This window comes from Cyrtonyx montezumae, unplaced genomic scaffold (genome assembly GCF_038088225.1).
Source record: "Cyrtonyx montezumae isolate F1298 unplaced genomic scaffold, pur_monq_1.0 scaffold_12, whole genome shotgun sequence".
Classification (NCBI taxonomy): domain Eukaryota; kingdom Metazoa; phylum Chordata; class Aves; order Galliformes; family Odontophoridae; genus Cyrtonyx; species Cyrtonyx montezumae.
This window is the reverse complement of record NW_027071848.1, coordinates 13246289-13272062: the sequence shown is the minus strand read 5'-3', so window position 1 is coordinate 13272062 and position 25774 is coordinate 13246289. Positions and strand designations below refer to the sequence as shown.

The 25774-nt window shown below is 36.7% G+C and overlaps 1 protein-coding gene across 1 annotated transcript in view; it reads right to left on the bottom strand.

The window, feature by feature from the left end:
* ATM (ATM serine/threonine kinase) overlaps window positions 1–25716 on the bottom strand; it is a 60426-nt gene extending 34710 nt beyond the window's left edge. The window contains exons 1-28 of the mRNA XM_065730059.1: window positions 25668–25716; window positions 23518–23610; window positions 23321–23433; window positions 21707–21852; window positions 21140–21304; window positions 19466–19631; window positions 18953–19191; window positions 17983–18146; window positions 17468–17613; window positions 15506–15877; window positions 14788–14982; window positions 14352–14447; window positions 13184–13409; window positions 11660–11791; window positions 10881–11006; window positions 10673–10762; window positions 9498–9666; window positions 8151–8350; window positions 7709–7791; window positions 7446–7601; window positions 6861–6936; window positions 6579–6709; window positions 5177–5297; window positions 3658–3834; window positions 2777–2946; window positions 2246–2492; window positions 1456–1574; window positions 317–443 (exon numbers count right to left, since the gene is read on the bottom strand). Coding sequence (XP_065586131.1) covers window positions 317–443; window positions 1456–1574; window positions 2246–2492; window positions 2777–2946; window positions 3658–3834; window positions 5177–5297; window positions 6579–6709; window positions 6861–6936; window positions 7446–7601; window positions 7709–7791; window positions 8151–8350; window positions 9498–9666; window positions 10673–10762; window positions 10881–11006; window positions 11660–11791; window positions 13184–13409; window positions 14352–14447; window positions 14788–14982; window positions 15506–15877; window positions 17468–17613; window positions 17983–18146; window positions 18953–19191; window positions 19466–19631; window positions 21140–21304; window positions 21707–21852; window positions 23321–23433; window positions 23518–23589 — 4224 coding nt within the window. The 5' untranslated portion in view covers window positions 23590–23610; window positions 25668–25716. The remainder of the gene's footprint in view (window positions 1–316; window positions 444–1455; window positions 1575–2245; window positions 2493–2776; window positions 2947–3657; window positions 3835–5176; window positions 5298–6578; window positions 6710–6860; window positions 6937–7445; window positions 7602–7708; window positions 7792–8150; window positions 8351–9497; window positions 9667–10672; window positions 10763–10880; window positions 11007–11659; window positions 11792–13183; window positions 13410–14351; window positions 14448–14787; window positions 14983–15505; window positions 15878–17467; window positions 17614–17982; window positions 18147–18952; window positions 19192–19465; window positions 19632–21139; window positions 21305–21706; window positions 21853–23320; window positions 23434–23517; window positions 23611–25667) is intronic.
* Between the last annotated feature and the right edge of the window lie 58 nt (window positions 25717–25774).

The window sequence follows — 25774 nt, the reverse complement described above, 5'->3', positions numbered from 1 at the left end:
AGATAGATATAAAAAAATAATTTGCTGCTAAATTCTGTCTGGTATGCACACATTTCCCCAACCTTCAAAACAACTCTAGTTATTCATTACTGTATATGTATTTCACAGTGCAATTCTACTCCAACCCTGGATTTTCAGTATGGTTACAGTCCTTGTGCTCAGGGCCGTTTCCTTTTCAGAAGGAAACTAAGCACAGTTTCTAAAATTGGATTTTTACTCAAATGCACATGATGAAGTTGTCTAGTTAATCTAAAAAAGTACCCAGAAGAATAATATTATATTGTAAAGGAAAAAGAAGTCATCATGACATACTTACAGGGCTTTTAGAAAGAACTGCAACAAGACTTTTTAATTTGCTTTTATGACAGTTGCTAATGTGGTCCAAAGTTGCCTTAATCACATATGAAGGAAAATGAGGAGGATTAGGAGCAGGATCCAGTTCCCTGAGTGAGTAAAAAAGAGGCATTTGGGTTTTTTTTCCCTCTAAGAATCAAACTCCATGAGTCAAATAAAATAAAATGAAAATTAAATAGATGGGTAATTCCTAGAAGGTCTTTTCTGCTTTCAGTAAGTCAGAAGCTCCAAAAACATCAAGCAGAGTGACACACTTCTTGTTTTGAGCTGTCTGTTGCCCCTGTATGGAAGCTTTCTAGATGCCATTTTTTGCAGTGCTCTTTTCTTATTTTTTGAAAGACCATACTGCCAGGAAACCAATCATTAGTCTCATCTGTGGTACTTCATAGGAAAATCTACTTGCAAATCATAAGGTAAAGCTTCTGCATTTGTCAGTTCTGGGAACAATTTGCTTGAAAAAAAAGTAACCAGGAATCTTCTGTAAGAGTAGAACACCTTCACCTCAAAATTGAAAAAAACCAAAAACATAAAACCCAAAGAACTAAGGGCTCATAAAAATGAAGATATTTTTGACATTTGGTAATGAAAAGGTTTGCTTTCATTTCTCACTGGCTCCTAAATATTTACAGACCTTTATAAGGACACTGAAACTTGATTTATTTTTACAAAGAATAACATTCCACAGGGTCTAAGTTTGAACTGTCCTATACAGGCATTGCCTTAGTCCAGAGTTCATCAACATACAATGAAATACTCTTGCCTGCTTATTCATTCTTTCAATTAACTCATATATTAAATGTAAGTTTTCCTTTCTGCTGCTGGGCAATAACTATTTTGAAATTATGCATACAATGTATCATTACAACTGAAAATGATGTCCTTTAATTCTCAATTTCAGCGTTATCAAAGAATCACCAAGCTCGGAAAAGACCTCCAAGAGCATCCAGTTCAATCATCCATCTGTCATCTTTATTTTCTCTCCAAATCATGTCCTTCAGTGCAATAACTAAATGTTTCTTGAACACAAAATGCATGAAGGGTATATTTTAATGCATGATGTTATAGAAATACACAGCATTCTGAAAATCTACTAATACGTACCTAATATATTTACGTAGATGAGATCCCTCCTCTGCCTTAGTGTTAGGTGATTCATGTAAGGTCATCAGCAGTTCAACCACAATCTCTGATAAGTTATTATGAGATAAATTGTCGATTTGCTAGAGATGAAAAACAACTTATTCAGAAACAACTGGACAGGTCTTACCTATGACAGTCACAAGTAGAACAATTAGCATCCCTGCTGGATTCTACAGAACCACAGAACTGCAAGAGTTGGAAGAGATTGCAAGAGAGCATAGATTCCAACTACCTGCTAAAAAAGGCACCCTACAATAGATCACACATGTAGGCATTGCAGGTCTTCAAGATCTCCATAAAAGGAGACTCCACACACAACCTCTCTGGCCAACATTTTGTTGGGGAAAAAAAAACCAAACCTTTAATTTTACTACTGACTCTGAATACAGAGCCTGCCACTGAGGAAGAAGGAGGATCTTCGTAAAGTATTAAAATATTTTAAGAGGAAAATATGATATAGGCAAAGAGATGCATAACAGGAGAACTCAGGGTTGTTTAGTTTTTAATTATATTAAATATATATACATATATATATATATATATATACATATATATATATACACACACACACATACTTCAAGCCCACAGAAAGATACTACTTGAAAAATTTGGATACAAATTTGGCTTGTTTGCTTTTATCACAGCAATAATTCTGTACCTTTAAACTTTAACATTTTTACAGAATGTATAAAAGTTTATTTCAGGTCTGTTAAAAGTCACACAACTCAATTTACGCATTCAAAACAGATACCTGTTTCCCTAAGCAGTTTTCATCCTTAAGCACATCGTAGACTTTGGAAGCTGTCTCTCTTTGCTCTGCCACTTCCCTCTGTCCATGGCTTTGATAGGCAAAATGTGGGAGGATATTCACAAGTATCTTGGGAAAACAGTCTGCCAGAATTTGCCTCCAGTCTTTTCCAATCTTGCTACCAAGTGATTTCACATCTTCAAACTGACTTCTAATCACCAGGTGTGGAACCAAAACTTTATAACAAGACCTACATGCAGCAAATACATTTTCAAAATCTCTTCAAATTACATCTTTGAAAAAACCTCAAGCACAATATAGCAACTACCATTCTTCTACTGGATTCCCCAATAACTAAACTTGCAGTATCTTGCTATTGCTATACAAAAAATCTTTGCAGCAAAACTATGCAGTATACTTGGAATACAAGCTGTCAGTACATTTTCATACAACAAAATCTTGATGTAACTACATTCAGAAATACAAAATCCTCTGCCATAATCTAGATAAATTGCTTTAGTATTGAAAATTTACCTGTAAAATTCCTCAAGACAAGTATAGTTCAGAAGAACATAAGGAAAGGCAGACAGGCTATATCCACTGTCCTTTATTTTCAGCCACTCCACCACCAAATAGTCTAAGTGCGATGTCATAAAGTCTTCTATACTCTTATAGCCAAAAATATCAGACACCTTCTTCAAAACCTGTGCATTAAATAAGATTATAAAGTAGAATGCAGAGAACATGATACTATGGCATTCTGGAAGCTCTACACCCCCATGTCTTTCCCTCTGCTTCTGAATGCTTATTTGTGCAACACAGTTGCTACATAGCACAGGCTATTTCCACTTAGTTTTTATTACTGTATCTCTGAAGGAGGCAATCAGGAACTAAGGAACTACATCTACACCATGAGAGTTATTATGCAAGAAAACAAAAAAAAAGGACAAACCAATGTACTTTTTGCTGGATAAAGATTGCACACAGAAGAGGTAATGAGTAGAAAGATGGGATAAAAAGGTGAGAACAGACACACAAAACAACAACCAGAGTGGCAAACTGCAGTAGAAATACTGACAATTTCAGTACACCTCTGTGACAGCAATTGTATTTTCTTTACATATTTTCCATTTTGGAAAACTCACTTTCACTACGTAGAAAGATTGCTTAAATGAGTGCTACAATCTTTAATGTACAAGAATCTACTTGTATTTCAGATCTGTACTTTTAAGGTAGTTCACTACCCTTAGATATAATTAGATATAATTACAAACATTCAGATTTTTAAGTCTCACATTAGTCACACACTGCAATAGAAAATTTAACAACTTTTAATACTAACAAAAGAATTTTGTACCACTGCAGTACTGCTTTGCTTAATTTACAACCTAAATAAAGTTGTATTTTTTACTTGCCTTTTTCACAAGGTGAGGTTCTAATCCATTCTCTTTCACAGACTGGCAAATAGCAAACAAAGCTTGCTTTTCACATACAGGACTGCAGCATAGAACCATGGTTATAAGCATCAGCAAAACTGCTTTTCTATTACATTGTTTATCCAAAAGATCTTCAGGACTTGCATCATCACTGAACTTCAAACAAGAAATAATGAAGAAATCACAAAAGTTATGTTCAAGAAATCTTCTAATCAATAAATGAGAATGTAGAACTTTATAAGGGCATTGATATAAACACTTCTGAAAATCTTGCCTTGGTAGCTTAAGAATTGCTTCCCCAGCTGCCTACTGCACTTCTAAACCAGGAGTTCCTGTTTCCAGCATCTCAGCATGCATGCTTGTACCTCATATATTCCTGTTCATATTTAAGCATCAGCAGTTCAAAATAAGGCAACATACTGCCTGAAATGACTGAAGCAAATATCAAATATACTTTTGCTCATCTGCAAAATTTACTGCCTCCAAACAGACATTGCAGCAGAACTTTCCTTGGTTTTTTTTTTTATCATTTCCCTAAAAATGCAATGTATAATACCATGTGAGAAAAACACAAACAACTGATGCATGCTGGAACTGTTGATATTCACAGTTCTTCACCCCTAATGCACGGTGTTGACAAGTGACAAACACTAAAGAAAAGAAACATGAAACAGCAAGCAAAGAACAGGAGTTAATGAGAGATGACAACAAGCTGAGGTGACAGAGCAGGGAGTTAAGGAAACAGATAAATCAGATGAAACAACGTCAAGCTGGAGCTAGAGAGCTGGCAGAACGAGATAACAAGAGGGATGAGGCCTCAGCACCAGGTCCAAGATACAGGACAGCAAGTCAAGCCAACAGAGAAAGCACAATAAAGGGATAGCATGCAGAAAGGTGACAGAGCAACAGCCCCCCCAAAAATAGACAGTTTGGCATGATAACAAGGGAGAGAGGAAAGTGAAAGACAGTAATAATAAAAATAGTCAAAGGAGTTCCACAGTAACAAACACCACTGTATTTAGAGTTTCAACAGTAGAATTTTCTTCTGAATATTCTATTTTTTTTTAATCAAATCTTTTTACGGAAATCACTGTTCTAGTACCACTGGAAACATGGTCTTAATGAAATTTACAGTTTTTTTATAGTACATAAATACATAATTTGAATTTAATTTGCCTCCTATTCACTATTTGTGTTGTCTAGAATATTACAGATCCCTTTTTTGTTTGATTCTTAAGTGTTACAGTAGTGAAAACAGCAACAACAAATAGTATTACAGTTTTGAACATATAGTGAAAGAGTCTAGAAACTTTTCATGTGGGCTAAACAGTGACTGCCTGTATGTATAAACAATTTCTTATCTACCACCATTTCAGCACTTCAGATTACCAAAAATCTGAAAGAATTAATATTCTCAGAGAACTGAACACACTTATTGCAGAAATTAGCTAATTCATAACCTGAAAATTTGGCAAAACTAACAACTAGGTCTTGTTACCAGATTTCCCATTCCTTCCTGAGCTCTGAGATACACATTCTCAAAAGCCTTTTGTTGGAGCTCCAAGGGAAGAGGTTTTGACAATCCGGAAGAATCTCTCTGTTTCACATCTTGAAACAAGCTTAAAAAAAAAATAAAGAAAGAAAAATTACTAGCATAACATTTAGTTTAGAGAATTACTGCATATAATGCATAGCAAATAATTAGATTCTGCTTTTCTGAGTGCTGTAATATTTTTCTTAACTTTCTTATACAACAGTCCTTCCATTTTGTTCCTCAAACATTATCAGTAACAGAGAACATCTATTGAACCTAAATGGTGGTGAATAGCTTGAAAACCAAGTTCCCTAGTCTGCCAGTAAAGAAATCCAAACTTCAATTGCCTGCCACAATGGAACACTCTACATCATGAAGTATGCTGGGAATACATTTACAGATTAAATAGATGTATAGATACAAATTGATTCTCAAATAATTCTTAAATTCTCATTTCTATTTGCAACAAAAACCGCAACACAACAGCGGATTCGGCCAAAACCGAATTCCAGTTGTTTCTAAACAAACAACAGATACCTAAGAAAGACTACAAGGCAAGTATGTAATACGTATAATAATTCCATTGAATATATTGTAATATTAGACCACAGGGGATCTATGCAGATCATGAGATAGAGGTTGTTGACTATATCCAGTATCCCTCAATTAATTCTTCTCTCATGAATTTTTGAACCCCTGTAAGCTTCTGGTATCCAGACATATGAATGTAGCTCAATAACATTTGGGAAGGCTGAATGTTGCACAAAGATGTAAACACTATTTTCTTTGAATCTTGACTGCATTAGCTCTACTTGATGCCCTCAAAAAAAAAAAAATGGAAAAGATAGACAAATTTAATTTTGTTCAATTTCTGTAGTTTTGTAATACCTTCTGCAGTTTAACTCTTCTGGGACATAGGTGTTCCAACTTGTACAGTGAACAGATGTGTCTAAAGTGTTTGTTACTTCTGAACATTCCTCTATACTACTTCCATTATTTTTGTGATATGGAGAAAAAGCTGTACACTGTATTCAAAATACAAGATCCTTTGAAGCATTTATGCTAAAGAATGTACTAACTCTATTTATAAACTATTTCATGTTTGAGTTCTGCATAATAAATCCAGTGCAAAATCTACAACTATATACAGGTTTTTATACATATGCACCAATACATATACATACACAGGGAGCAATGTTTGAACACCGTAACAAAGTAACTTGGTGAGCTTCTAAATTCCCTCAACATCAAAGCCCCAGAACTACTGAAAACAGCAGCTATACAGTAGTAGAAGTAAGGCCCAGATAAGTGAAATTCACTGTTAGAAACCAGAAGGAAAAAAAGAAAAAAAAATCTACATTATCACCTGGTAATTGACTTTGCAGCAAGAATACAAACTTGATGGTGACTATCTGCAAGAAAATGTGGGAAAACCTCACTCACAGGAAGGTCTTCATTTTTTACATTCAGGATAGCCCACTTCGAATAAGGATCAGCCTGAGGAAAATATATAGAATACTTAAAATATATGGAAGACTTACAACGAAATATACACTCATAAATGCAAAAAAATCTCTAGATATTGTTTTCAAATACATCTTAAGTAAATACTTTATATGCTAATATATTTCTGAAAAGCTGGGATTACCTCATGCAGGGCTTTCATGCAGTTTAAAAGTGCCACTCTTACTGGTGCTGTGCATCTCTTTCCTTGAGCTAACTTCCTAAAATGGGAAACATTTGAATAAATGAAAAAGTTGCCAGTGATTTTGAGAAAAGTCTAACAAGTTTCTTTCCGCTGCATGTAGTTCACTACTTTGCGCTCAGTAGTTGTGTTAGGCAGGAGTTGATGATTTTATTAGTAATCTACAATTACAAAACATACTCATTTACGATGTTAAAGGTATCACTTGTTGCAGCTATTCATCCAATTTAGATGTGGTACTTAGGGACATGGTTCAGTGGGCATGATGGTGATGGGTTGACGGTTGGACTAGGTGATCTTAGCTTCTTCAACTTTAATGACTCTGAATTCAGAGCACAATCTTTGTTAAATACAACTGTCCTAAGGTCTACAAGACTTTTAAATATAAACTATGTAGAAATTAAGAAAAGTTAAATGCTAGTTAAAGGAAATGCATGTGGATTCATAGGATACCAATAGCACGATACACAACAACACTACAGAAATGTTATGCCCAATAGACTTCTACATTAAATAGATAAAACATACCAAAAGGCTCCAACAACTGTTAAAAACTGCCCTTGTGCATTCCTTATCTCCTCAGTATGTGCACTGGACTGGGGCAAACTTACTGCTACAGATAGCAAATTATTTAGAATTACTCTGCAAACATCTTGATCTCGGCGGTACAAAGAACATACATCACTGTGGAAGCAAGAAGAAAAAAGAACTTGAAGCAATAAACAGCCTCCAAATCCTCCAGCTTTTGAACTAAAAAAACTCTAATGCATGCTAAACAGTTTCTCTCTTACGAAAGAGGTGTAAGAAGCTTAAGAACTTCATCTACAGGCAGGAGGTTTTCTTCCACAGGAAGCTCCTTCAAGAGCAACAAGTACTGGGGAAGAAAAAAGAAAAAAGAAAACAAGTAGATAAAAGGAAAAACTAATAGACACTTAGTTAACTCTTACACAATAACAGGGAGTAAAGAAATGTAATGTCAGCTCTTGCATGCTAGAATCTGATCATCATTATCTATTATCAAGTAATTAATGATAAAAGCAAGTCGTTTATAGTTATCAGCTTTTAATTTTCTAGCTTACAACAAATTCTAACTGCTCTTATCCCCATGCCAGCACACTTTAAAACATCAGAAGATGACATTTTAATGTCTCTTCAGAGAACTAATGACAAGAGAAAGGTCAACAAGAATATAAAATTTAAAAAACAGTACAAGAACAGAAGTCTCACACTCACCATGTGCAGATGCAGTGGCTTAGCACTATCAAAGATGCTGCCATCAGTGAGCATTAACAGCTTCCTTCGTATATCAGAGGCTCGGAAGCTCACTGTCTGAATCTGGACAGTAGTTGCACAAATGCATAAGAATCTCAGAATTTCCAGGTGAAGTAAATCCTGCTTTGTCAACTGTTCTTCAGCTAATGGGCTCACGGCACCTGAAAATGAGACATGCATGTAAGAAATGCCTCTCCAAGGTTAATAAAAATTTTAATAAAATTGTATATCTTTACAAAACTGATTTAATTAAAGTCCTACAGATACGCAGAATACAAAGCAACCCTTAAGCTTTCTTTGTTATTGAGCAAGTGGCAGCATCAGTAACTAGCTTCTAGAATGTTTCCTATCTCTAAGCTCCACCCCAAATCAGAGGCTTTCAGTTTTATGTGACCATACATGGAGTGATTTTCCCATCAACACTACAATGAACACAGCAGAACCATCTGTAGCTGTGTACTGTGTTGTTAGCCATTATTTAGGATATATTTTAAACCACAGACTCAAAACTGAACCTATGACAACCACCACAATATTAATGTCTGCATCCAAAACTAAATCATAACCTAAAACAAATAGCTACAAATGTCATTTTTTGTAGAAAACGCAGAGTTCAAACTTTCTGCAAACCCAAGCTTTAGAACTATTTACTGAATGTCTGGAGAAGATATGAAAAACAGACCAGTTCTTTGTGGTAGTAATGTAACACTATGATTTCCTTCTTCAATAATAAAACAGAAAACATAGTTCTAAGAAACTAAGATATGTATAATTTTAATAAGAAATTAAAATAGAAGAGAACATCAGTAGGTCTTAACTGCAATGAACACCTGCTCCGAGGACACACAGATTCACCTTCCTCCTGGTACAGGTCCAGAAGTGCAAGAAAACTGATCCTGACAAGAATTACTGATCAGGAAAAGGAGAGAAGTGAAACAGGACTACTTTATAAGAGAATGAAGCACAATCTAATGACACAGAGAGGTAGCACTTTCTCTTCTTTTTCAAAACGTCTGTCTGACGCTGGGCAAGTTAACCAGCTTCCTGTAACTTACTGCTAATCAAAACATAAACTGAACTTCTCCTTTCCAGATGACCTACAATACCTTATTAATATCTTTAAAACAGTAATGAAGTACAAAATAATCACTGTTTAGAAAATACCTGGTTCAACCACTACCTGACTTAAAGTAGCACAATTTGATAACTTACTGTCACTGAAGGAAGCAATAACTTGTTAAAACAAGGGTAGGGGTGAGGAGTTACCTACAGTTCTTGCCAACTTTTTGGGGTGCAGAGAAAGCTTACCTGTTACATTTTGCAGCTCAGAGTCATTTGTATCACTGATGTCAGTCACTGAATGATCATCAAATAGAACATCAGATACTTGGTTATCTGCTTCCATTATACTCTCCTCAGGGTCATTCCCTACTAGGTCCACTTCTCCTAATTCACTTGGTTTTCCAGTAAATGTCATCTGCCACAAACAACACATTATTTTAAAGTTGTCTTTTAATCACATGACACCAGCATAAAGTAATGAAAGATAGTACAATTTCACAGTTAATTCAAACAAATGAAGGAAAAATGGGATACAGTGAAATGATGAATTTCACCCTTTGTGGTAAATCTGTCTTACATCATAAGCTGTTTGATTTGAACTATTCTCTTTAGGACACAAGCTTTCTGAGACAGAAGCTTGTCTTTGTGCTTTAGATGGTGCCAGTGACACTCAGTATTTGAAAAAGAATCCTCCAGAATACACAGGAGCTTTACTTACACGGAAACGAAAGGAAAGCAGAGGAATTATTACAGTAATTACTACCTCCTCTACTGGATGAAAGTTATATTCTCAGCTACCTCTCACCTGAAAAACCAAGCATTTTTCCTACTTCAAACTGACTACAGTATGGTCTGCCAAAAACAGAAGTTTCATGAGTTGTATTAAATGCAGTGATGTGCCACCCTATCACTTTTGTCAGTGAGAGACAGTTTAACTTAAAAGATATTATCTTTTATCACTGCTGTTAAAATAGAAATATCTTTTAAAAAACACCTTTACAGTGTTTTTAAGGCACATAAATACATCAAACTATAAAGTAATAAGAAACTTTTAAAATTTGAATTTGCATTAAGGTTAAATGTCATGTGTTACAGAAATTCTTTCTACAGCAGAAAATCTGTGTACCTTACACTAATAAAGCATTAAAAAAATCCAAAAATAACACGTTTTTAATGTGAACTGGCATGCTAATCTTGATCAAATATTATCCATTTGTTCTCATTTCTCCCCTATGCCCATGTTTAAAGTACACAAATACTAAATAAAAATGTTTCCAGTTAGAAATCTCCATAGAACTCAATGTATTTTAGTTTATTTTTTCATTTAGTATCTCATTTGCTTTGCCTCCAAATTACTACACCGCAAAAGGTATTCCTCTTATAGAAAAGTACACATTTAAAAACATAGAGAATGTACTTACCAGATTTTTGCAAATATCTAGAAGATCATTGATAAATTTTGATGTTAACAAACGCAGGAATAAATTAGACACCACCTTATTAGCACTGTTCTGTAAGAGAATAAGATGCATCAGTTGGCTAATTCTGTTACTTCAAGTACCATACTTGTGATACCCAACACTGTGATCTCACTTTTAAAAAAGAAGCTCACATCAGTTTATGATTTACCTTGGTACAATTGCATAAACACCTTGTACACTGCATTATCAAAGTTCTCAGAGAGCTGATCTGGGCATCTTCATTTAGCTTTCTGGCTGAGTTAGAAACACTTTCTCCAACGTAATGAATGAGGGACTAATAAAAATACAACAGTTAAAAAACATTAGTTAAATTCCTTTATTTGTTGGCAGATACACAGCACATACATAAAGACACAAAGGACGTGACTCGTGATTCTCATGTATCATTCATACAGCTTTGATACTTAAAGCCTGCATCAGCTGAGTATGGGAACATTTTTGCCCTTTTCATTTTAACTCTGTTTTACTCATTCTGCTGCAGAAATGACAAAAAGATGGCACAAACCTGCCTGAAACACTGATACAAAACACAAAAAAAAAAAACCTCTTCATAATGAATAGTTTTGGATTTTCTAATTTGAGAAACCACCTCAGATAATAAGAAAAACAATAATAATAGCTGTCTTCATATTGATGCAAACTATCAAGTGATCTTAAAAATATCCCTGCATAAAAGACCTATAAATTAAAATATTTTTATACTAAATAGTCCTTTGTCCACAAAATCGATATTGGTATACTAACAGTTTGTTGACAGCTCGTTTTCAGCATCAGTAACAAATCTAAACTTTTCTTAAATGCTTTTTTTTTTTAAAGCAGAAATGAGGGAAAATATCAAAGCTTGTTGATATGAACAGAACTTTAAAAAGATTTCATATTTAACGGTTTATTTTACTTTAAGTTGCTCCCAAACACACTGCTGCTTACCTTAGCTTTCTGGAACAACTCTGATTTACATGCATCCTCTTCTGTAAATACATCAGTGTAGCAATAGCAGCCAAGAACACCAACCAAGAGACTGACACATCGGACAAGGTGTTCTGGAGCAACAAGCTTAGACTAAATCAAAACACAGCGTAAGTACCAGCAGCTCAATACAAAACTTTTCCAACAAAATACAGAATTCTTTAGTCTCTTTTTAACACCTGTACATATATTTCGTGTATATATTTCACCAGAACTAATGAAGCTTTGTATGCTAGTATTATGCAACTTGCAGCTGCCTTAGCTCCACAGCAACATCTTTTGGCCTCCCATGTTCATATTCTCTGCATGTCCCACGGCCCTTATGCTTCTTTCCTTTACAACAGTTACAATTCTCCCAATTCTGTCTCACCAAATATTATAGGACCTTAACAGTGAGTTCCAAAGGCACAGCGCTGTATCAAAATCAAAGTGAAAAGCAACTGGAAGTTTAAAAAGTTTTCTGCTTTTGTTTTCATCAACTTTTCACCACTATGTGTTTGTTCTTCTGCAAGTTCTGATTTTTCTGCAAAGGAATGACTGCTGTTTCAAGAAGTGGAAGCTACAAAATAGATTGCAGGATAATTCAGTTTCAAAAGGACCTCAGGAGGTCTCCAATCCAGTCTCCTTCTCATAGCAGGTCAGCTCTGAGGCCAGACTAGGCTGCTCAGGGCTTTACCCCATCAAGGCTTGAAAACTTCCAAGGATGGAGACTACTCAACCTCCACAGGCAAGCTGTGTCCTGCCTGACCTTATGCAGGTAACACTTTCCTTGTATCTGGTGTGAACTTGTTTCAGTTTATGCCTGCAGTGCATCATTGTGTAGACTCTGGGTATGTCTTCCAGATAACATCATAGGCATTGGCAGGCTTCCTCAAAACCTAAGTGTCTCCAAGAGCCACCTTCGCACAAAGCTGAACAAGCCCAGCTCCCTCTTTGTGTCCTCAAAGGAGAAGTGCCCTTGATCAGCTCAGTGGCCTCTAGTGAACACACCAAGTGTCTGTCTTGTTCCAGGAGGCCCAAAAAATGGATGTAGCATTCCAAACACAGTCTGAGGGCACAAAGTAGAAGAGGACAACCAGTACCCTTAAGCACTGTCTGTGTTCTTGTTAATACAGCTGGTATTTGCAACTTTCTGTTCAAGTACACTTTTACAATGCTGACTTTTTATACAAAATCTGTTTGAGAGCTCTATGGCTCAGGCTATCTTGGCAGATAGGGGCATTATATCGACACAGAAATTGAAACAAACTTTTTGAAACACTTCAAAAAACTGGGTTAACAACGATTAATATAGCAGCTTTACACACAGTTCCCCTACAAACTTGGATACTTTTCTAATGATATAAAAAAAAATTCCTTTCCATAGTACTGAAAATAGCTTTAAAATTCTTGCAGTTCATTTTAACAGAAAAATGAGTGGAAGTCTATATATTCATCCTCAAAAACATACTGTTTCACTGCTATAAGGATGCAATAGTAACTTACCTTAGGAGCATAGCTAATTAAAAGCTTTTCTGACATTGCTAAAAGACAGCACTCCAGTGTTTCCCTAAGGTTTTTGTTGATGACAAGTCTTGAACCAGTCACGTTTTTATTCTCAATATTTACTGCAAAGTTTGTGAAAATATCCATTTTATCAAAAGTTGTCTGCAGATACAGCTCTTCAACATCCGAAAAACTGTTTTCTTCTTTCCCCTGTAAGTGCTGCACACTTGAAGAAGAGATATTAGTTTTATTTTAGCAACCAGTATACGACATACAAGCCTTTAAAGCAATTAATTAAACAGAAGAAAGAAACAAAAGCAAAATAAAATATTTTAACTTCTTGTGTGTTGCCCATCTCTGATTAATCTTTCATCTCACAGATGACTTCCACGGTGGAACAGATACTATTTTATCTCTGTATGAAGAAACAATAAGGAAAAATAATTTCTGCACATGTGTTTAAGTTCCACTGCAGTTTATATACCAACATCAGTTTATGTCAAGATGGCTGATGTCAACTTACTGTAAATAACCGCAACACACATTCACATACGTAAAAAAAGTCTTCTCTTTTTTACAAAATATACACTCTTCAATTTCATTAAGACAAAACTGGACATAGCCCAGGAACTTTATCAGTGAATAGATGTAATAGCCTTCACAAAATGACTCCAAGAAACTCGAGGAGTTTGCAACTGAGGCCACATACATAAGTGGAGTGGCATGAGGACACGTGGAAAGTAATCACCTAACCTTTATAGATTTCCTCTTCTCAAAATTCTTAATAACATCTTCCTTTAGAATGGAAGGCTATATCTATTCATGCTTGTTAACATTTTTATGAAGTTATAAATTATTTCAAACAATATAGTAGCAATGAGTTAAAAATACCTAATGGAGTTACCAGTAAAGAGTTAAATATTTAGCTGTATTGGTGAAGAGAGTTGAGAGTTTTCCTTTAAAGATATTTTGCCCAGTACCTGAAGCTTTGTTAGCAAGAGACTATTTCAAAATCTCCTACAGCATCTTAATAAATTCAAAAGCTTTATTATTTTTATGTAGCATAAAAGTTGTTGTGCAGAAAGATACAAAATAACTCAAGGAACTAATGCATCTTTCATTGCCTCTGCTTGCTTAAGTATTTACAGTGACTGATTTAGAAACATACCATTTAGCATCATTTTGGAAAAATGTCATGGCAGCTCTGCTGTTCTTCATTGTAAGGCTCACAAGAATTTTTTGTAATGTCAGATGAGGGAAATCACTGACAGAAAAAAAATAATAGAAAAAATAGAAAATTATTTTGCATTTTCATCAAATCAGACGTTCCTAGATTCCTAAAGAGTGCACAAAAAAACCACCAGATTCACAGCATACTTTCAATGAAGCTTAAGCTTTCACTTAAAATTACTAACACGTACTTTGTGCATCTACTATACTACGGACAGATGACTGTACTGTGTCCAAGCAATGACATCCTTTAAAACCCCTTAAATTCTATTAAAGTGTTACCCTCACACAATTCTGCAAATCCACTTTTCCCTGGGCATTCTTCTGCATTACGGATTGAACTTAAATATAGAACTATGCCACAAAGGCTTTACCTGCAGAGCACAGGAGGCAACTCTGCACATTCTTCCATTTCCTCCTCCAAATAGCAAGAAAGCGTCCATTTCATTATTGCCACCTTTAACACAGAATCCAGATTTCTTTCACAGTTATTCTGTTCCATTCCTACATCCAAATTTTCTGGGACTGAATAGGCAGACATCACTAATGCTAAACAACATACTGCAGAACTGTAACAGAAGAACATAGCATTTTTGAGAATAAAACCAAGATGGCACTTTTGGTTAGCATTCTAGAGCAAAGTCAGTATTTCTGCATGTCTGGGGAGCATCACCTAATAAACATGCATACTGAAAACTTCTTTATTACAATCTGCATTTTCAAAAATCATATTTCAGTGTTACAGATGTATTTTAAATACTGTTTCAGGACAACGGTTTCAGAATCCAAATATATTTAGAAGAAAAGTTAGTTTTAACTTTAAAAAAAGTCAACCACATCTCTTTCAATCAGATTTTATATTTTTAGGCAGATGTAATATTTGAAGATGCTTGATTCTCTTCTTCCACTTCTGCTTTTATACTTATGCATGTATTTATGTCAATTTCAAATGCTTAAATCACAAATGTAGATAGTTCTTAACAACAAATGCAGCCACAATAACAACAACAATAATAATATTCTGAATAATGATTTTGGCTACATACTAGATAGCAATGTGAATCAGACACAAAATATTGCTTCTCATTTTACCTCGAAGGCTTGCATGCAGGTCCTGAAAATATCTTCCAGAGCTCTTTATCTGTCACAACAAGGTTCCCTTGAATCATAGCTCCAAGTAATCCAAAGCTCTCTGTTTCAATTTGCTGAAAACTTACACTCCGAATAGTAAGAGACCAAATTTTTGACCATGTCCTCTGCAGCTCTAACTTGTGGGTACTTTTCAAATCAGTTTTCTGGTTTTGGCACAAAGCTACTTCCATAAGACACTTCAGCACATAGGGGGTCCTTTCTCCTCGTCGCTGATGAGGCAGTAACTGGTGAAGGACATTGAGCAGTGGAGGCAGCTCACAGTTAGGAAAACTCATGGGATACTTTGATAGTAATTGAGCTGTAATCTGCAACCTTGGAAATACAACATGAAGCATATAGTATGAAACATGTAAATCTGCGTCTTCAAAAGTAAACCAACACTATATTCTTTGACTGTCATTCCATGTTTATATATTCCAGTATTCAGCTGATTTTTTTATTAACAAAGGTTAAAGATTCAGCAGTCCTACTGCTCTCACTTCTAATGTCTGCCTGTTTAGCCTTACTATCACTAAAATCTCTTACAAGCTGACTTCACTGGTTTCTGACCATGAGGTAAGAGCATTTCAGACAAGAATATTACTTTTGTCCTTCTGCTGGACTAGCTTGTCATACACTCTGATCCACGAAGTGATTTCAAGGGTGTAACTACATAAAAAATGACATCCATACTGATAAGAAAAATAAAATTAATCAAATGAACAAAAACTTAAAAACTTAAGCAGGAATGGTAAGTTTTGGAAGAGTCTTGCTCACAGCAATGAATACAAGTCTACAGTACTCAAAGTACTTCTTGGAGACTGCTACCTCTCTACTCAGAATGGTGTGCTAACTTTCAGACAGATCCTTAACAGTCACTCTGTCTCAACCCTGAGCAACAAACGCGCACCCACCACATCGGCTCAGGGCCCATTTCACACACAACTACACAGTTCCAGTACCTTGCAAAGCAATTTCAAAGAAAAGACAAAAAGACAGGGAAGAACAGCAACAACAAAACCATTCAGTGTAATCTATTGCACATTAACAAATCAACTTTCTTAAGCTTAGTCCTACAGTTGGTTAAGTTCTGGAAAAACCTAGCCATTGTCTCTTAACAACCTCCTGACTCCCTCCTGTGCTCTCTGCTACACATCGTTCTCCAGTGACAGGCCATGGAGAACTGTCATCTCCGTTTTCAGATGCCCCTTGAAACGGAAGGGCAATCTGAATTCGTTTTTTATTATTCAAATTAATAATTTGATTATAAATTTTTAATTGTTTCAATTTAATTATTATTATTAATTATAAATATATATTATTAATATATTTATATATTTTTTAATGTATATATAAATAAAAAATAAACATTATTTATTATGTTTTTAGATTACATTCAGAAACCATCTCCGTTTCAGATGCCCCTTGTGTCAACCACAATTCCCTTTACAGGGGTCCAAGCAAAGATGCACTTCAAGAGTTTTCAGGCAAACTATCAAGGCAAACTGTATAAACCAGTTCAGAATAGGCAAACTGTTCGTGGCTGCTGTTCTATGACAGCCAGGTTAAGGCAGTAAATCTCAACTTAATTCCCTAATCCTCGTGGTCTGTATGACACATACAACATCCACATGCCTGGCACAAAAGACAGGTAAAAAAACTGAGAGGCAGTAATACCTTATACATTGTAATGCAGTTTAACAGATCTCACTTGTTATTTCTCAAGAAACCAAAGATGTAAGGTTTTAAAGCAAGACTGACAAAACCACTACTCACTACTTCCCAAATGCTTTGAGAATCAAAGCTTACTGAAACCACAGCCACATGCAGGTAACTAATCTGAAAGCACAGCACGTTCAGGAAAACAGTGTTACTTATTGAGATGCCTGTAGTGGTATTCATTTCATGTAAAGGTGTTATTACCAAGGTACGACATCAAAATCCTTCTGTGATTTTTGCAGGTTGTCTCGAATTACCTCCCAGCCAAGCTCAACCCTCCTGCGCTTGCTCGGTACTGTGTCACCACTTGGCTGGGTAATTTCCAGTTCTTTGGTGTCCTCTGTAAATACCTTTATGAAGAGAAATTAAGAAATACACAAATGTAAAAAGGTACTCACAGGGAAACTGAAACGTCAAATTCAACTGGTCCATTTTTTACCATGTTTAAAGACTCCTGAGAGGCAATAAGTAGTACTATTTATTATTTTCTGTAACTGAACTTATGCTTACATTCTAACAAGAAACACTAGCAAAATCTAGTATAATTTAGGAATTCAAACACTTATAAACTGCACAAAAGCTAAAAACTAACACACCAAAAGGTACTGATACTTCCTCAAAATCATTTACTAAAATGTTAAAAGCTATATTACTTTAAAAAGTAAAATTTAAAACATAAGTATATACATCAAATTCATATTCAATTAAAAATATGTTACCTGATGGCAAATATCAGCCATTAACTCAATCAAATTTCCCTTTACAGCGACAGAACGTGAGCCTGAAGAATACTTTCCTCTACTACCTATGACATTTATTTCATTCACCAGCAGATCAAACAGGTTATGTAAGATACTTTGCCACTTTGCTGAGTTATATGCACCTGTACATGTAAAAATAGTAAAAAGATAACAACATATATATCACCCACTTGATACAATATATAAGCCTACTTACACAACAAAAATGCAGCCAAAATCCAAGTAGAGCATACAAACCAGGCCAACAAATGCAGGCCTGCAGAATAACCCATGTAATGTGGAATGAAGTAAAAAAAACAAAACAGGTGAAAGAAAATTAAAAGATTATTTAATCACCATATACAGTAATAAGCACAGAGATTTTGAAATATACAATTATTTACCTAACTGGAAAGAGTAAAACTAAATGCAATATGTAAGTTTGGAGTAATTATAAACTCTTTGCCAATTGTAGTCAAAAATAACCACCTCCTAAAAAAATATTGCTGTCATTGAAATAGGCCACGACAGGCAAACACAAATTACTGAGTGACGTTCTCTGACCAGTACTACACAGAAAGTCAGGCTTATTCAAACTATAGTAGTAATTTCCTAATAGTCATGAGCGTATTAGAATGCATATGGTGATCTAAACTCAATCTAAGCTAATACTCTCCTTGTCCGAAGACTTTGTGCTTTACTTCAGTAATTATGACAATCTCTGGGTAAGAACAATCAAACTTTAAAGGACTTAATGAACTTATGAACTTAATACATTTAATATCCTCTTTGAGTATACAGTTCAAAAACTCATTTTCAATGAACAGCTACAGTACAAAACTGGCAAGCCATCATCATTTCCATTACTGTTTGCTAGATTCAGTAACGTTAGCACTATAATTCCAATCATCACATGCAGTGCTAGAAAAAAAAGAGCTTTTAATTGTACCTTTTTCCTGAGACTCTGCACCTCCTGGATGATGAATACGAACTTGGAGAAGAAATAACTCAATTATTGATACCTTCAAGGAATCTTTTGGCCTGTTTTGAGTCCATATATAAAGCACCGTAGGCAAAATTTCTTCTCCAATTTTACAAATCCGTTTGCGACAGTTTACAGCAAATGTATTAAAGAAAATATTCATTGCTGCAATAATATGATCCAGGCCTGCTGTATTTCTCTCCTGCCTGCAATAAAAACCAAACATTCAAACTTCAGAAGAGACAGTCACATTTCTATTCACGACAATTGTTTAAATGTAAAAATGAAGTTCTATCCTGACTACTATTTGTCCAACAAATGAAAAAGGTATGAGTGAAAAGTTCATTAAAACAGCATTCAAAGACAGAATAAGGAAATAAATCTAAAGAATTATTTGCTTTTGCTCAAGTTTAATCCCACCTTATATAGATATTATCTAAAAACAGGAATTAGCATAAAAAACGAGTACTTGCAACATACCTCACATACTGCATTGCTCTTGAAAAAAAGCTGAACACATCAGATCTCAACTCATCAGTTTGGAAGCAATATCCCCTCATTAATGTGTGAATTATCCTTGCCACCAAGACTCTATTCATCTTTCCAGAAGGTGTGAGGTAAAATTTTCCATATAGCATCAGCAGATCTACACATACATGGTATGGACATGTTATAAATACACAATTATATATAGATACATATATATTTAAGAGTACATAATAATGCTTGAAACAAAACATTATGTTAAATACACAGAAGTCATCATTTTGAATTCAACTGTGTCATTATTGACTAAAGTTAACCAGGAGAAGAAAAAAACAACAAAGGAGAAAGCACAAGTGGTCTTCTGCACTGAGAGTGAAGTTAGATTCATTTTGAGCTGGAGCACAACTTGCTTTGAATTAGCAAAGTGGCCACAGCCACACAGCCAAGGATCAAGACCTGGGAGGTATCCTCCTAAAATTTCTTTCGAATACACCATTTGACTGACACTGGTAACTTCATGCACAGATTAGATCCTTGGATTCCTGAACTGTGGAGAAGCCAGCTAAGGACAGTCATAAAGGCAAGTGTTTCACTGTCATGCAGGCCTGGGTGAATTTATGCACATCGTGGCAGGCTCCTTTAGGACTTCTAAGACCACCTCCACTTGGGCACTCTTTAACTCTGGCCTCCTATTCAAAAGGGACACCAACACATTCTTCCCAAGCAGGCATAAGGCAGCTTGCAGAACTCAGGAGATTCTCCACATCATGAGAATCAGAGTCAGCTCATAACCCCACGTTACTGACCAACCTTGTTTAACTGTGTCCCTTCTGCATAAAGGGTGGAAGTGGACTGTATATAGTGATCTCACTGCAAGACAATGGGCCCTTCACAGGAAGCCAGCAGTCCTAGCACTCTCAATCCTTTATTTTGGTGGCTGATGTTTACCAGAGGATGGATGGAAAGTCTTCTGATTTAAGTGCTTGTTTACTGGGTGTACTGGATGGGGTCTTTGAATGTTTCACCCATGTTTGCTGTGAGTGTGCTCCAAACAAAGGGACTACCTCCCAAGATGAAGGAACAATTTCGGCTTACATCTTATGGAGATCACTCGAACTACTCACATGGGTAATCAGCTACCTAGAATTTCTGCTAATGCAAGGGTTTACTTATACATCTATCTTATTCTGGATGATGAATTGCTCAACGTGTCCTTATAAACAGCAGCATATCAGTAAATGTGACAGAACATCCTCTTCACCCTCCCCCTGAACTGGTGACCACCTCATTACAAATTACCCAATGAATAAAATGCTCCTTAACTCTGAATATTGTATTTTTAAAAACTGCCATGCTAAACAAAACTCTACCAGCCAATACCCAATAACTTGTAAATAACTGCACACCGACAGAAGTGTTACTGAGGCTATTTCCAGCACAGACTTTCCATGGATTCTTTATACCTGTTAAATTCTTTATACATGTTAAGGCCCTGTGGAGAATATGCATGTGCATATACATGTTTCAGCAAGCAATAGACAAACATTAATTTAAAAAAGGTTTGTGTAGTACTTCACACAATAGGGCACTGCAAGAAAAGGATCAAGCAATTAAAATGCCCCTAAGCAAACTCTAGAAGACATTTCCAGTAAAACTTGAAAATATTACCTGGCCATTGTTGCTGGGATATTTCACACCAGTACTTCCTTATTGAGAGGATATCCTTTAGAAGTATACTACTACAGTCAGATCCGTAAGCAGCACAACTTGTTGGATCTTTTATAATATGCAAGACAAACTTCAGAAGTTCCTGACATTCCAGTCTGGGTCCTCCTATGTGAAAAAACACGAGATTCTGATTTCCAAACTTAAAGCATGCTAAATAAATCTGGAATTAATTAAATGCAAAATGAACATTTTGGGCTTTACTTGAAACTACAGTTCAGAAAAAGTTTTGTTAGGAATTATCTGATTAAAATGCTTCTAAGAATGAAAACAACTATGTGAGAGGAAAAGATCATCAGTTATAAGCACACTGAATTATCAGGAAAATGGCACTGTGATTGTCAACAAGGACAAGAAGGAGCACAAAGGACTGATTCATGTGAAGATATTTAAATCATAAACTTCCAGAAATGACCAGGATGAACTTCACCCTGCTAACTTATTCAGAGTAAAAAATTAAAGTAAAGCTCTGAAAAAAATTATAATTATAAATGAATATTTATTACTCACTTCTATTAGCATGTCTGATGAAATATTTGACTAAGCTGCCAATCTCTTGCATCCTTTTTTGTTTGGAAGTCTGGGTTGAAGCAGATGCATTTGGTTTTGTCAGTCTGAGATTTTCCATTTCCTTCTGGAAATATTTCTTCAGGACACTTCAAAAAAGCAAGAGATATGAATCAACAATCTGCAAATTTATGACTCAAGTAAAACAGGTGGAAGTTTTAAGCTAGAACATCAGTGCTTAACGTTTTCAAGGACTCACAGAATCACCAGGGTTGGAGAAGATCTCCAAGATTATCTAGTTCAACCATTCACCCAACACCAATATTTCTCTACTCGTTCACGTCCCTTATTGTCACATCTACATGTTTCTTGACCACCTTTGAGGTCAGTGACTCCACAACCCCCCTAGGCAGCCTGTTCCAGCACCTGACCACCGTTATGGAGAAGAAATTTTTCCCAATGTCCAACCTGAATACTGCAATTCTAATTCATAAAATCTAAAACCAACTGACATACAACAGCCTAAGCATGATGGAAATGGCTGTTAGTTTGAAGATAACACAGCAGCAACTTGAATAGAAATCAAACTTCCCTAAAAAATATTCATGATATTAAAAAAAAGCCTAATTAGAAAAGATGCAATACAAAGGGCTTTGATTTATGATGCAACATTATACCACAAAATAATAAATGCTCTTTATTGTTTGTCTCTTCAAGTCCTATTTCTGTATCATTTAAAATCAATATACGCTATGAATAAACAAACATTTTCACTGGTTTTGTCACTGGCAATTACTGTAGAATTTCTGGCCCACTCTTTGTAGATTAAAGTCCACTTTTGTGTTCCTCTCACATTTTTAATATGCTATTGGCTACCTGAAAAGCAGCACATAAGATGTATCAAATGCTTTTTTACAACATTTTCTGTACAGCTATGAAACAAGAACTATTTTAATGTTATCCACGTAAAAGCATAATGGGAAGCCACCCAAACACCAGGCTATGCAACTAATACTTCAGATGTACTTTTGAAAAGAAAACAACAGTGGGCCCAACTTCTCTAAGAATTTACCATACTCCCTCTCAGCCGACCTTAGAGTACACCTAAAGCAGATTATTTCAAAGGTGGGGCTCCACAAACTTCACAGCACTACTTGAATTCACAAGCTACAGCCCTTTCATTGCTTCTTGAAGAATTCAGCAACACAAAAGATTTTCACAAGCTATCTACAATCTACATATGTACTATAAATTGTGAATTAGACGCAGAGGATAATTTTCAATAAACAAGAACAATTCAATTTTCAAGAAAAACAACCACCTAATTAACAATCAAATTTCTCAACAGAAATATTGAGAAATAGACCACTGCATCTTCTGTGCATGCTAAATACTGCACAAAGCCATTTAATGAATTTTTAGCTGTTTTTACATTTTGTTCCTTTAGAAGCTAATACAAGTTTCTTGCTCACAAATGAAAAGAAGTCTGAAGCAAATTGCAGAATGGTAAGTACCAAATTAAGTCTGATAAACAAAATCGTGTTGTACCACAGAAGTGAACTGTAACCACCCACAAATCAAGAGTGCTGCTTTCCTCCAGACAAGAAAGAAAACTACCTGAACACAGCATCCCAGTTGAGTTGGTTTCCTCGCCTAGAGTCGGAATTCCGATCCAGCTGCAGAACGGTTTCAGGGTCACGGAGGAGCCGCTTGAAATTCTCAATTTCATTCTGAAAAGGTATTTCAAGGAAAAAGAAGTTATTAATGATTCCCCTCCTTAGCTTAGGCACATATACCTGAAGAAAAATCGTTACCCTTCGCTCTGTAGCTCTCTCATTTTCAAGGCGACGACAACACATAAGCAGATCATGTAATGCAAGACTCATGGTTCCCTTTAACAACTGCACCTGCAAACAGAAGAAAAGGGTAAGACAGTAACTACCTTATTTATATAGAGACAATTCAGACAGTTAAAAAACTGGGAATGCAATACATTGAAAACTGAATATCAAACACAACTATCACATTACTTCACTGAAAAATTCATTCCTCTCTGGTCCAGTCTTACAGGTCAAAGGATTGAAGGTGAGAATCTGATGTTAAGATAACAGTCAGCACCCTCAAGAACAGTTGCAGACAGTAACAGCAGAGATTGCTTTCACATCTTTCTGACTTCCTTTCTTTCTGTGAGTGATAACAGAGAGCTGACCAGATAACACTGAGTGAAGTACAAATGCCAATAGGATTAGAATGACACAGAGCTCATGACAATCAAACAGCACTGATTTTCAGCAGCTAGTTGTTACCAAAAGCACTCTTCATACAATGCTGCTGTCAGATGGCAGCATCATGAAAACTCACTCTCATCCTCTCTAATATCCTTCATTTCCCCCAAGTACACACTAGTGTATCAACTAGCTCTTCTGGACTCCCCACACCAAAGGATGCCTGAGTACCAATTACACGGGGAAACAACTTTTTCCTTCCATGATTACTAAAAGTAGGAACCATCTCCTTTACCAGAGATGCAATTTAGTTGACTTTGAATTTCTGCTTTCCAGAAAATTGTGCTGATACAGATCATGAAATGGAACTGCATACAGTTTCGATGCTTCACCTTTAGGTAACACCAGACATGTGCTGCTGAGGCTGCAATAAGACACTGGGTACACACAATGCATACCACTGCCTCCTGAGCACTGAAGTGGGAATACAGGAATACCCATTTAGACAAATAAGGCAATTACAACAGCAGTCAGATCTGCTGCCTTACACTGTATTCATCTCCCTCAGCTTTAGTCACCACCTGGGACTTTCTGATCAGAAAGACACGGTGACCAACCGGGCACAAATGACAAGGTCATTAGCTTGCAGTCCTGCTGAGTCGTGCAACTGAACTCATTTAAATGATAGAATAGGTTGGATTGGAAGAGGCCTCAAGGATTACTGAACTCCTACTCATTCCCTGAGCTACAGGCTCAGATCTTGGTGCAGTACTGCAGATGGGGCCTCATGAGGGCAGAGCAGAAGGGGGACAATTTCCTCCCTCTCCCTTCTGCCACCCCTCCTGTTGATATAGTCCTGGATGCTGGTGGTCTTCCAGGCTGCAAGCATGCACTGCTGGCATGAGCCCAGCTTCTTGTGCCTCAAGGACCCCTTAGCCCTTCTCCACAGCGCTCCTAGCAATGTGTTCTTCTCCCTGTCTGTTCACACATCCAAGACTGCAAGTGCAACACTTGGCCTTGTTAAACCTCATTAGGTTCACATGTGCTCACTTTTCCAACATACGCAGGTCTTCTGGATGGCAACCCTTCCTTCTTTTGTGTCAACTGCACCACTCATTTTGGTGCCATCAGCAAACTGCAGAGGGTGCATTCCATCCCATCATCAGTCACTGAGAAAGATGTTAAAGAATAACAGTTCTAAGCCACCAAGCATGGCCAGCCTCCAGGTGGAAACTGAGCCATTGACCACAACCCTCTGGCTATGTCCATCCAACCAACTCTTTATCCACCAAATACTCCCGTATTTCTCCAATTTACATATAAGGATGTGGTGCTGGACCATGTCAGTACACAAGTTCAGGGAGATGTTATCAGTTATCCTTCCTTTGTCCACCAGTTCTGTAACTCCACCACAAACAGCCACCAGACCGGTCAGGCACCATCTGCCCTTGGGAAGCCGTGCTTCCTTCACACACTGGCTCCTCAACGTGAGCAGAAAGTCTGAGATCACTAGTGGGGGGCTTTGCCATAGGAACAAGAACAAAGCACCCCTGAGCCCGAATCCACTGCCCCTCCTGCTGTCGCTCCTCCAGTTACCCCAGCGGACTACCAAAGCCACCCTGAAGCACAAACACACCGTGGCGAGTAACCACGACCACCACCCGCTCCACCAAGGCCTCCACCAAGCCACACGCGCGGCCGCGGCCCGCCCGCGCTCCCCACCGGGCCGGGCCCCTCACCTCGGGGCGGGGGCTGAGGGCCGGGCCGCCCTCAGGGTTGAGGCGGGAGCGCCTCGCGGCAAAGTCCGCCCCGAGCTCCGCCGGGAGCGGCGCGCAGCGCCGGCGGG